The sequence below is a fragment of the Bos grunniens genome, chromosome 3, assembly GCF_055505025.1.
Source record: "Bos grunniens cultivar Pamir isolate PY7600 chromosome 3, Bosgru_T2T1.0, whole genome shotgun sequence".
Taxonomy (NCBI): Eukaryota; Metazoa; Chordata; class Mammalia; order Artiodactyla; family Bovidae; genus Bos; species Bos grunniens.
The window spans coordinates 25126531-25139387 of record NC_141167.1 but is presented as its reverse complement, the minus strand read 5'-3'; the positions used below and the strand labels follow the sequence as shown (position 1 = coordinate 25139387).

General features: G+C 41.1%; 1 protein-coding gene across 8 annotated transcripts in view; it reads left to right on the top strand.

Annotated features, from left to right (window-relative positions):
• Positions 1 to 1150: 1150 nt before the first annotated feature.
• LOC147375312 (BEN domain-containing protein 5) overlaps positions 1151 to 12857 on the top strand; it is a 1469512-nt gene continuing 1457805 nt past the window's right edge. For all 8 annotated transcript variants that reach the window (XM_086387400.1, XM_086387368.1, XM_086387358.1 and 5 more), the window contains exon 1: positions 1151 to 1284. In XM_086387400.1, the coding sequence (XP_086243526.1) occupies positions 1251 to 1284 (34 nt within the window). In that variant the 5' untranslated portion in view covers positions 1151 to 1250. The remainder of the gene's footprint in view (positions 1285 to 12857) is intronic.

Below are 12857 nucleotides of genomic sequence, written 5' to 3'. Positions count from 1 at the left end.
AAGTCGCTTCAGTTGTGTCCGACTCTGTGTGACCCCATAGACGGCAGCCCACCAGGCTCCCCCGTCCCTGGGATTCTCCAGGCAAGAACACTGGAGCGGGTTGCCATTTCCTTCTCCAATGCATGAAAGTGAAAAGTGAAAGTGAAGTCACTCAGTCGTGTCCGACTCTTCGCGACCCCATGGGACTGCAGCCTACTAGGCTACTCCATCCATGGTATTGTCCAGGCAAGGGTACTAGAGTGGGGTGCCATTGCCTTCTCCGATCGGGGGACAGAGCAGTTCAATTAAGAATAAGGTTCTAGTTTGGTCTTAGAAGGTAGTGACAATTAGCAGAAATGGAAATGAGCACCCTAGGTTATTCTGAGAGGTAGACTAAGCTTCCCAGGTGGCTCAGTGGTAAAGAATCTGCCTGTCAATGCAGGAGACACAGGTTCCATTCCTGAGTCAGGAAGATCCCTGGAGAAGGAAATGGCAACTCATTCCAGTATTCTTGCCTGGGAAATTCCAAGGACAGAGGGGCCTGGCGGGCTACCGTCCATGATCTCAAGAGACCGACACGATTTACCCTCCAAAAAAGACTAAATAAGACTAGCGAAACTGAGGAAAGTGAAGCCTTTGCTACAGTTGGGGGCTAATGCTGACGTAGAGAGGCGAGGAGGCCACCTCGTTAGTACTTCACGTGTTTGGGGTGGGATGGGCACATAATTATTCTCAGGGCATTCCAGTTGAAGATACAAGTTATTCAGCACCTTGATCAGGGCCAGGCACACGGTAGGGAGAAGCGCTGGGAAATTGAGAAATCTGTCCCCAACTCTCAAAGTTGAGCACTAACCACAGCAAAGCCAGGCCATTCAGCTCTTCAGTCAGCACGTGCACCTGCTTGCGCGGCATGAGAGCGCGACCCCAGCGGACCAGGTCCCCGGCATTTCAGCGGCGGTCGAGCATGCTCAGTTGTCAGGATGCGGTGGCCGGGTTGCAAGGAAAAAGCGCCGCGGAGTCCCAGCTGGGCAGAAACCCCGCCAAGGAAGGTATCATTCCGAGGGGGCGGGGCCTCGGACGCACGCTTGCTCCCACCCCGCCCTCCTGCCACGCGCCACGCGCCGGCCGTCTACACGCCGGCTGCCCGTTGCCCTGGCAACCGTCGCGCAGCGTCTTCCTGAGGGAGCTCCTGTCAGCCGGCGGATCCCATCGCCCGCTCCCCACTGCCCCGCAATTTTCGCGTGGGCTCAGAGGCGGAACGACAACAAAAAATGGCGGAGCGGAGCCAGACGGCGCCTGAGGCAGGTCTGTGGGGGCGGTCGATCAGGTGGAAGCGCTGAGGCAGCACGGCGCTGTCCTGGGCCCCAGGGGACAGGGGACTTGGGCCTGGCGCTACTCCTGAAGAGGCACCCTCTGTGTTTGCGCGGTGAGGTTATGACCTCGGGATCAAGGGTCAAGGGAGGAGCACACCCCTCTGAGTGTCGGGGCAGAGGCCACGCAGTCGAGGCGTCGCAGGAGTGTATGAGAGTGTGTGCACTCTTTGGAGTGAACACTGGCTGAGAAAGGGCTGGGACCCCAGGGAAGACGACGCCCCTCCGGAGGGGCACCTGTGATAGGGGCTGATTGTAGGGGGTAGGCTGTGTCACAGGAGGGGTTGAACACAATCCTGTGGACTATGGGAGGGTCCTCTAAAGGGAGAGGGACTCTGATTCTGAGGAGGCAGATTAAGTAGGAGGAGTGTTACTTTAGTTTCAGGCAGTGCCATGGAAGGGATATATGAGTATTTGTACTTCAGGGAAGTGTAGTGACTGAGGGTCACCCTGTCACAGAGAAAGTATGCAAATCCTCATATGAGTCCTTAAGAGGACAAGAGGCTTGAGGGGACACCCAGCCCTTCAAAACCCTACCAAAGGAGGCTGGAGCCTGAGTGTGGGTGTGTATGGGATCAGTAATCTTGAAGGTCATTCAGAATCACAAAGGGATGCACATTCACTTTTATGTGGGTGGAAGCTAGTCTTTAAAGTGCAAGGAGACTAACAGGCAAAGAGACCTAGGATTCTGTTCCTGAGGGGACTGCCTTGTAAATTTGGCTGGCTTGGAGAGATAATGACCTAAGCTTTGGGTCATAGAAGAGAGAAAGAGCTTTTACAGTCCTGTGTATGTGGGAGAGGGTTTGTCCCTAAGAGGGATTGGGAACTGAAGAACTGGAGCATCAAAGTGATAGCTGTGTGTGTGTGTGTGTGTGTGTGTGTGTGTGTGTGTGTCTGTCTGTCTGTCTCTCTCTCTCTGTGTATAGAAAATCAGTGGCTTTGGTGAAATGTGTGGTGGTGGGTGATAGAGTGGTATCCATAATTTTGTATATGTGTCCTGATGGGGTATTTTGGTTATAAGAGTGACCCACTTGAATTATCCAGCCCTCTGGGGGTAGGGGAGGGAGGTTGTGGTTATGCTAAGACCATGCAGTGACTGAAACTGGAATCTGTAAAAAGCCATCAAGAATGATTTAAGAGACCATTTCCTCATAAGACCTGCATGGTTTGTCTTTCTTTCATGGCATCTCTGTTCTTGCACCAAGTAATTCCTCTACTTATTTTATAGTTTAAGCTCCCTCAACTTGAACATGCTCATTCTCTTTTTCATACTCCACCCAACACATGTTTGAGTGCCAACTATTCTCTAGGCATCAAATAAAGCACTGAAAACTCCCTACTTGTGATTCTCTTACCTTATTCTTTTTTCTTTTCTTTCCTCCCATAGATTTACTGCCTTCACACATATAATTTAATCTATTTAGTATTTTTATTGCTTACTGTCTCATTCCTCTAGAATGTAGGATCCATGAAGGCAAGGGTCTGTCTTGTGTTTATTAATTCCATATTCCTAGAACCATACCTTGTGTAGTTATTAATAAATATTTTTTAAATTAGTGACTAAATGACCTGATATTGTCTAGATGTTCAAGGAGTTTCTCTGAGGAAGTGAAATTTTAGTTGAGATATAATAGAGATTGAATAAATGAAGAGATGGGCAAAGAGTGGCCCAGGCAGAGGGAAACCATGTGCAAATACCCTAAGGTAGGAGGAAGCATGATGTATTATATTTAAGGAACTGAAAGGAGACAAGTGTGGCTGTACTTAGGGCAATAGGAAGACAAAAGAGGTAAGCTGAAGCAGATCTTTCAGGGCCTTAAAGGCTAGGATAAGAATTTTGGTCAAAAATCCAAAAATGGAGGGAAGGGATTGAGAAATGCTTAAAAGGCAAAATTAATAGGACTTAGTGAAAGATGGGAATGTAGGGGAAGGATGTATCAAAGTGTACTTCTAATTTTTTAGTTTGTGCAGCTGAATAGTTGGTGATGCCATTATGGAGATAGGGAGTCCTGAAAGGGATCTCGGCTGGGTTTGAGAGGGAAGATCATGTGTTTGGTTTTGGACAAATGGAATCTGAGATATCTTTGAGTTATCCAATAAGTGGAGAGATTGGCAAGGCAGTTGAATATACAATAAAAGTCTGGGGTAGCATGGAGTTAATTAGTGAAACCACGAGTGTGGATGAAATTGCCTAAAGGGAGTGTAAAGAGTGTAAAGAGAAGCAGCTTGGGATGAAGTGTTGAGCAGTTCCAGTACTTCAGTGCATTCTAAAGAGATAGATTAAAGAGGACAGGCAAAAAATGTTTGTGGCATGTTCAACAGCTTGAATGCTGCCAAGTGATATAAAAAGGAAGACTGAAGAGCTAGATTTAGAGCATATTTAGCATCATTGTTGTCGTTGTTGTTCAGTCACTCAGTCGTGTCTGACTCTTTGTGACCCCTTCGACTGAAGCATGCCAGGCTTCCCCATCCTTCACCATCTCCCGAAGCTTGCTCCAATTCATGTCCATTGAGTCGGTGGTGCCATTCAACCATCTTGTCTTCTGTTATCCCCTTTTCCTCCTGCCTTCAGTCTTTCCCAGCATCATCATCTTTTCTGAGTTAGCTCTTCTCATCAGGTGGCCAAAGGATTAGATTTTCAGCTTCAGCATCAGTCCTTCCAATGAATATTCGGGGTTGATTTCCTTTAGGATTAACTGATTTGATTTCCGTGCAGTCCAAGGGACTCTCAAGAGTCTTGTCCAACACCACAGTTCAGAAGCAACAATTCTTTGGTGCTCAGCCTTCTTTATGGTCCAACTCTCACATCCATACATGTCCCTGATAAGAGGAAACTGATGAAGGTATGAGCCAAACTAACTTATAAATCACTAATAACTGGCTCAATCTTTGTTTCTTAAGTCAGACTCCTGGGAGAGAATCAAATTGACACACATTACCTTTTCCCACTAGACCATATTGTAGATCACAAGCAAGTGTAGGATTGATTGTTTTTGAATTGGGTATCCAGCTATTGATCTCTGGAGACACCTGGTACAAAATATGTATATCTGGTGATTTCTCATCTCAAGAGCAGTAGCTGACATTCATGCAGTGTTTATGTGCGAGACATTGTACTAAGTACTTTAAATGTTTTAATCTACTTCAACATCATAACTACACTCTAAAGTATTATCTTTATTTAATATGTGAAGAAGTTTTGGCACAGAGAAGTTAAACAACTTGCTCAATCTGCAAATAATTAATGTACGATTATAGTTTTTTGGCTATTTTTGACATTATCTGGATTCATTACTTGGCCTTCTGTTTGTGTTGCAACATATTGCATACTGATGAAATAATAGCTATGACGAAAATTCCTTCCCTACAGAAAACATTCCAAGCTAAGCATACATTAACAAAGTGAAGTGGAAAGAACTGGGGCTCAAATCCTTGTATAAATCATGTTTCTGTAACTTATTAGATGCAGACCTCAGATTCAAAATTTCTGATCTTAAAGTTTCCTTGTCTGTAAAATGTGGGTGATATTTGCAGTATAGTTGTTTTTGGTAGAGAGAGTGCAGCAAATGGTATTTACTTAATTCTGTTGAAGTTTGAATAAAAAAACTCAGATGTTTTATATATATATATATATATACACACACACATACATATATATGTATGTACTGTACATATACAGTGGAAGTGAAAAATAGATTTAAGGGACTAGATCTGATAGACAGAGTGCCTGATGAACTATGGATGGAGGTTCCTGACATTGTATAGGAGACAGGGATCAAGACCATTCCCAAGAAAAAGAAATGCAAAAAAGCAACATGGCTGTCTGAGGAGGCCTTACAAATAGCTGTGAAAAGAAGAGAAGCCAAAAGTAAAGGAGAAAAGGAAAGATATACCCATTTGAATGCAGAGTTCCAAAGAATAGCAAGGAGAGATAAGAAAGCCTTCCTCAATGATCAGTGCAAAGAAATAGAGGAAAACAATAGAATGGGAAAGACTAGAGATCTCTTCAAGTAGAAGTACCAAGGGAACATTTCATGCAAAGATGGGCTCGATAAAGGACAGAAATGGTATGGACCTAACAGAAGCAGAAGATATTAAGAAGAGGTGGCAAGAAGACACAGAAGAACTGTACAAGAAAGGTCTTCACGACCCAGATAATCACGATGGTGTGATCACTGACCTAGAGCCAGACATCCTGGAATGTGAAGTCAAGTGGCCTTAGGAAGCATCACTATGAACAAAGCTAGTGGAGGTGATGGAATTCCAGTTGAGCTATTTCAAATCCTAAAAGATGATGCTGTGAAAGTGCTGCACTCACTGTGCCAGCAAATTTGGAAACCTCAGCAGTGGCCACAGAACTGGAAAAGGTCAGTTTTCATTCCAATCCCAAAGAAAGGCAATGCCAAAGAATGCTCAAACTACCGCACAATTGCACTCATCTCACACACTAGCAAAGTAATGCTCAAAATTCTCCAAGCCAGGCTTCAGCAATACATGAACCATGAACTTCCTGATGTTCAACCTGGTTTTAGAAAAGGCAGAAGACCAGAGATCAAATTGCTAACATCTGTTGGATCATCAAAAAAGCAAGAGAGTTCCAGAAAAACATCTATTTCTGCTTTATTGACTATGCCAAAGCCTTTGACTGTGTGGATCACAACAAACTGTGGAAAATTCTGAAAGAGATGGGAAACCCAGACCACCTGACCTGCCTTTTGAGAAATCTGTATCAGGTCAAGAAGCAACAGTTAGAACTGGACATGGAGCAACGGACTTGTTCCAAATTGGGAAAGGAGTACATTAAGGCTGTATATTGTCACCCTGCTTATTTAACTTCTATGCAGAGTACATCATGAGAAACGCTGGGCTGGAAGAAGCACAAGCTGGAATAAGATTGCCAGGAGAAATATCAATAACCTCAGATATGCAGATGACACCACTCTTACAGCAGAAATTTAAGAAGAACTAAAGAGCCTTGTGATGAAAGTGAAAGAGGAGAGTGAAAATGTTAGCTTAAAGCTCAACATTCAGAAAAAAAAGATCATGGCATCTGGTCCCATCACTTCATGGCAAATAGATGGAGAAACAATGGAAACAGTGTCAGATTTTATTTTTTTGGGCTCCAAAATCACTGCAGATGGTGATTGAAGCCATGAAATTAAAAGACACTTACTCCTTGGAAGAAAATTTATGACCAACCTAGACATCATATTAAAAAGCAGAGACATTACTTTGTCAACAAAGGTCCGTCTAGTCAAGGCTATGGTTTCACCAGTAGTCGTGTATGGATGTGAGAGCTGGACTATAAAGAAAGCTGAGAGCTGAAGAATTGATGCTTTTGAACTGTGGTGTTGGAGAAGCCTCTTGAGAGTCCCTTGGACTGCAAGGAGATCCAACCAGTCCATCCTAAAAGAGATCAGTCCTGGGTGTTCTTTGGAAGGACTGATGTTGAAGCTGAAACTCCAATACTTTTGCCACCTGATGCAAAGAGCTGATTCATTTGAAAAGACTCTGATGCTGGCAAAGATTGAAGGCAGGAGGAGAAGGGGATGATAGAGGATGAGATGGTTGGTGGCATCACCGAGTCAATGGACATGAGTTTGAGTAAACTCCGGGAGTTGGTGATGGACAGGGAGCCCTGGCATGCTGCAGTCCATGGGGTCGCAAAGAGTCGGACACGACTGAGTGACTGAACTTATCTGAACTGAACTGATGTACTTTACAAATAAAAACATGCTTTAAACATACAGTGATTGGTATGAGACATTTCATTTTTCTTCATTAGCACAATTGATTTTCTATCAGAATAAAGGCAGACATCAGGTTTTGGAAAATATAGAATTGTTAGCTAAACTGTGTATGGTGGGAGAAGTCTCTGTATGAGGTGAATTTTGAGGAATTTCCTGAAAGAGAGAAGAGATACATACTTTTTTAAAGCATGCGGGTATCTCCATAAAGGGGTTCCTTGGTGGCTCAGACAGTAAAGACTGTCTGCAATGCAGGAGACTGATTCAGTCCCTGGGTTGGGAAAATCCATCACTATGCACTCCATTATTCTTGCCTAGAGAATCCGTCTAGCAGGCTATAGTCCACGGGGCTGCAAAGAGTAGAATGTGATCGAGGGACTAAGTACACACCCAGTTCTATAAGATGGTCAGATTTCCAGAAGGAATTTTCTTCTTGTAAATATTATACTTTAAAATAAGGACATTGTTTAGAATTTTTCTTCCTATCCAAAAATTTGACTATTAATAACATCGAAATCAGATTGATTATATTCTTTGCAGCCAAAGATGGAGAAGCTCTATACAGTCAGCAAAAACAAGACCAGGAGCTGACTTTGGCTCAGATCATGAACTCCTTATTGCCAAATTCAGACTCAAATTGAAGAAAGTAGGGAAAACCACTAGACCATTCAGGTATGACCTAAATCAAATCCCTTGTGATTATACAGTGGAAGTGAGAAATAGATTTAAGGGCCTAGATCTAATAGATAGAGTGCCTGATGAACTATGGAATGAGGTTCGTGACATTGTACAGGAGACAAGGATCAAGACCATCCTCATGGAAAAGAAATGCAAAAAAGCAAAATGGCTGTCTGGGGAGGCCTTACAAATAGTTGTGAAAAGAAGAGAAGCGAAAAGCAAAGGAGAAAAGGAAAGATATAAGCATCTGAATGCAGAGTTCCAAAGAATAGCAAGAAAGGATAAGAAAGCCTTCTTCAGCAATCAATGCAAAGAAATGGAGGAAAACAACAGAATGGGAAAGACTAGAGATCACTTCAAGAAAATTAGAGATACCAAGGGAACATATCATGCAAAGATGGGCTCGATAAAGGACAGAAATGGTATGGACCTAACAGAAGCAGAAGATATTAAGAAGAGGTGGCAAGAAGACACAGAAGAACTGTACAAAAAAGATCTTCATGACCTAGATAATCATGATGGTGTGATCACTGACCTAGAGCCAGACATCCTGGAATGTGAAGTCAAGTGGCCCTTAGAAAGCACCACTACGAACAAAGCTAGTGGAGGTGATGGAATTCCAGTTGAGCTATTTCAAATCCTGAAAGATGATGCTGTGAAAGTGCTGCACTCAATATGCCAGCAAATTTGGAAACCTCAGCAGTGGCCACAGAACTGGAAAAGGTCAGTTTTCATTCCAATCCCAAAGGAAGGCAATGCCAAAGAATGCTCAAACTACCGCACAATTGCACTCATCTCACATGCTAGTAAAGTAATGCTCAAAATTCTCCAAGCCAGGCTTCAGCAATATGTGAACCATGAACTTCCTGATGTTCAAGCTGGTTTTATAAAAGGCAGAAGAACCAGAGATCAAATTGCCAACATCTGCAGGATCATGGAAAAAGCAAGAGAGTTCCAGAAAAACATCTATTTCTGCTTTCTTGACTATGCCAAAGCCTTTGACTGTGTGGATCACAATAAACTGTGGAAAATCCTGAAAGAGATGGGAATACCAGACCACCTGACCTGCCTCTTGAGAAACCTATATGCAGGTCAAGAAGCAACAGTTAGAACTGGACATGGAACAACAGACTGGTTCCAAACAGGAAAGAAGTACGTCAAGGCTGTATATTGTCACCCTGCTTATTTAACTTCTATGCAGAGTACATCATGAGAAACGCTGGACTGGAAGAAATACAAGCTGGAATCAAGATTGCCAGGAGAAATATCAATAACCTCAGATATGCAGATGACACCACCCTTATGGCAGAAAGTGAAGAGGAACTCAAAAGCCTCTTGATGAAAGTGAAAGTGGAGAGTGAGAAAGTTGGCTTAAAGCTCAACATTCAGAAAATGAAGATCATGGCATCTGGTCCCATCACTTCATGGGAAATAGATGGGGAAACAGTGGAAACAGTGTCAGACTTTATTTGGGGGGGCTCCAAAATCAGTGCAGAAGGTGACTGCAGCCATGAAATTAAAAGACGCTTACTCCTTGGAAGGAAAGTTATGACCAACCTAGATAGCATATTGAAAAGCACAGACATTACTTTGCCAACAAAGGTCCGTCTAGTCAAGGCTATGGTTTTTCCTGTGGTCATATATGGATGTGAGAGTTGGACTGTGAAGAAGGCTGAGCGCTGAAGAATTGATGCTTTTGAACTGTGGTGTTGGAGAAGACTCTTGAGAGTCCCTTGGACTGCAAGGAGATCCAACCAGTCCATTCTAAAGGAGATCAGCCCTGGGATTTCTTTGGAAGGAATGATGCTAAAGCTGAAACTCTAGTACTTTGGCCACCTCATGCAAAGAGTTGATTCATTGGAAAAGACTCTGATGCTGGGAGGGATTGGGGGCAGGAGGAGAAGGGGACGACAGAGGATGAGTTGGCTGGATGGCATCACTGACCCGATGGACGTGAGTCTGAGTGAACTCTGGGAGTTGGTGATGGACAGGGAGGCCTGGCGTGCTGCGATTCATGGGGTTGAAAAGAGTCGGAAACGACTGAGCTACTGAACTGAACTGAACTCTACAAAGATAGTTATTGCTAACTAAAGGTTAGTCTCAGGCTAGATTGTACCTACTTCAGTTTCTCAGAATCTTCTGCCTTTCTAGCTATCCTTAAGAAAGCTTTTGTTCTAAGTACCTGATAAAATAATTGGTTTTCTTTTATTGCCAAGTTTGTTGGTTTTTTTTTTTTTGGAGGCCCATGTAGAGCAAAAATTTTAGAGTTATGCAGTCTGTTAAAGTGACCTGAACCTTGATCACTTTTTCTGTGAACAAAGTGGGTCTTTTTTTAAAAGCAGCTTTGCATTATCTGAAATTATCTATAGACAGAATCTTGAAATTTTAAAAACCCTTAGAAATGAGAATAATGTTTTCTATATTTTTTTAATAGTTGGGCAAAATATTTAAGTTTTTTTGACTTTAGTTTCCTTATTTGTAAATTTGGGATAGTAACACCTACTTTTCAGGTGGCAGAGATAGTGTATGGAAAGTGCAGAATGTTTATACCCTCAAAGAAGTGATAGCTTAGTTGGTGGGCGTACATGTATGTGTGTGTGTGCCTTTTCCTAAAGACTTACTAGTAAAATCACCTTTAAAAGAAGAGGAAATCCAGGTCTACAGTTTCTTATAGGGCAGCTTTGCATGCAAATATATTTCAGAATTCAGATTATTTTTTGTTATGGAAAGGCAGTATTGTCTTATGTAATGGCTTATGTACCTATGCATTTCTTATGTACTGTTTGTTACAGAACACTTCCAGTGAAGTATGGGAGAGTGCCCTATAATCAAACACATTAATCATATTCACACTAACTGAATTAAAGTTATGAATAGCTTCACATCAATTTAAGTTTTACTAGCAGATTAGTTTTGGCACTAAAGTTGTGAACAAAAATTACTATTTTTAGAGACTTAAGGATTTTGGAATTATAGAAGAGGGACTGTGGACTGATATAATTTTATCCTTTTTAAGAAAAAATTTTTAAAACTTCAGGTTATTTTTTGTCATGTTTTTATCTTTTGTAACATCATTGTGCTGAGCTTTATGAAAAATCCCAAAAGTTTTGGAACAGAAAACACCTTTTGTTTCCATGATGTTTATATGCTTATTTCTTCTAAGGAACTCTGATAATATCTGTATTTCTGAGATCTATGAATGTTGCATTTGGCTTCAGTTTCAGTATCTTGGGCTTCCCTGGTAGCTCAGCTGGTAAAGAATCCACCTGCAATGCAGGAGACTCTGGTTCGATTCCTGGTTTGGGAAGATCCCCTGGAGAAGGGATAGGCTACCATCTCTAGTATTCTTGGGCTTCCCTGGTGGCTCAGCTGGTAAAGAATCAACCTTCAATGTGGGAGACCTGGGTTCGATCCCTGGGTTGGGAAGATCCCCTGGAAAAGGGAAAGACTACCCACTTTGTTATTCTGGCCTAGAGAATTCTGTACAGTCCAGTCCACAGGGTTGCAAAAAGTTGGACATGACTGAGCGACCTTCACTTTCACTTTCAGTATCTTGGCTCAGGGTCATTTTCAAGGAGAGATACTAGAGAACTATAGCATTCAGTTAGAAGGATGCCAATACTTTAATACATATTCTTAACAAAATCATAGCTTTATCTTTGAGTCATTTAAGAACAGCACAGTCTTCTGAGTTTCAGAATATTTTTATTGATTGTTAAATTTCACCAATGGAGCAAGTGTTAGTTTTAGTATTGATTTAAGAAAAATTTTCATTCTTAACAGAATTTGATTTTTTTGATTATAAAAAATTATCTCAACTATGAAAGCTTGTGATAATTCATTAATGGTTTTTATCATATGGGAATATGATAATTTTTACTTTTTACATATCCCATTTATTTAATGGGTTCAGAGAAATTTTTCTTTTTTTTTCAAACTGTAAAGGGAGAAGTTTTTATTTGTCATATATTTTTGAGAAATATTGATTGTGAATATTTGACTCTAAATAAACTTTCAAAATAATATACGTACATGTCAATTGAAGGAAAACAAAGCAAGCAAATGCAAAGATGCCTAGAATTTTATATAAGAATAAAAATTTTTATGTAGGATTGGAAATTCCTAAATAAAAACTTACAACAATGTTATGGAAAAATACCTGAGGTTTGTTGTAAAGGAATGGGAAAAACAATCTGCCAACAGTTATAGTTTACTTGCCTTTTTTTTTTTTTTAAAGAATATACTTGCCTTTTTTAAGAAGTTTAGAAATCATTCATTTGAAGATATTAATCTCTATGTCAGACTTTGCAGAAGAAATCACTATGCTGTGGACTATGTTATTAATTTTAAAAATCACTCATTCATATTTCTGTTTTTGTTCCAGTACCATAGTGTTTTGATGACTTTAGCTTTGTAGTATAGTCTGAAGTCAGGGAGTCTGATCCCTTCAGTTGTGTTTTTCTTTCTCAAAACCATCTTTGCTGTTCAGGGTCTTTAGTACTTCCATAGAAATTGTAAAATTTTTTGTTCTAATTCTGTGAATAATGCCACTGGTAATTTGATAAGGATTGCATTAAATCTATAGCTTCCTTTGGGTAGTAAAGTCATTTTCACAATGTTGATTCTTCCAGTCCAAGAACATGGTATATCTATCAGTGTCATCTTTGATTTCTTTCATTAGTATCTTATAGTTTGCTGAGTACAAGTCCTTTGCCTCCTTAGGTAGGTTCATTCCTAGGTATTTTATTCTTTTTGTTGTCATGGTAAATGGGATCATTTCCTTGGTTTCTCTTACTGATCTTTCACTGTTAGTATATAGGAAAGCAAGAGATTTCTGTGTCTTAATTTGACTTTATTCATTGATTAGCTCTAGTAGTTTTCTAGTAGCATCTTTAGGATATTCTGTGTATAATATGTCTCTGCAAACAGTGACAGTTTTACTTCTTCTTTTCCAATTTGTATTCCTTTTATTTCTTTTTCTTCTCTGATTGTTGTGGCTAGGACTTTCCAAATTATGTTGAATATGAGTGGCAAGAGAGGGTATCCTTGTCTAGTTCCTGATCTTAGAGGAAATGCTTTCAGA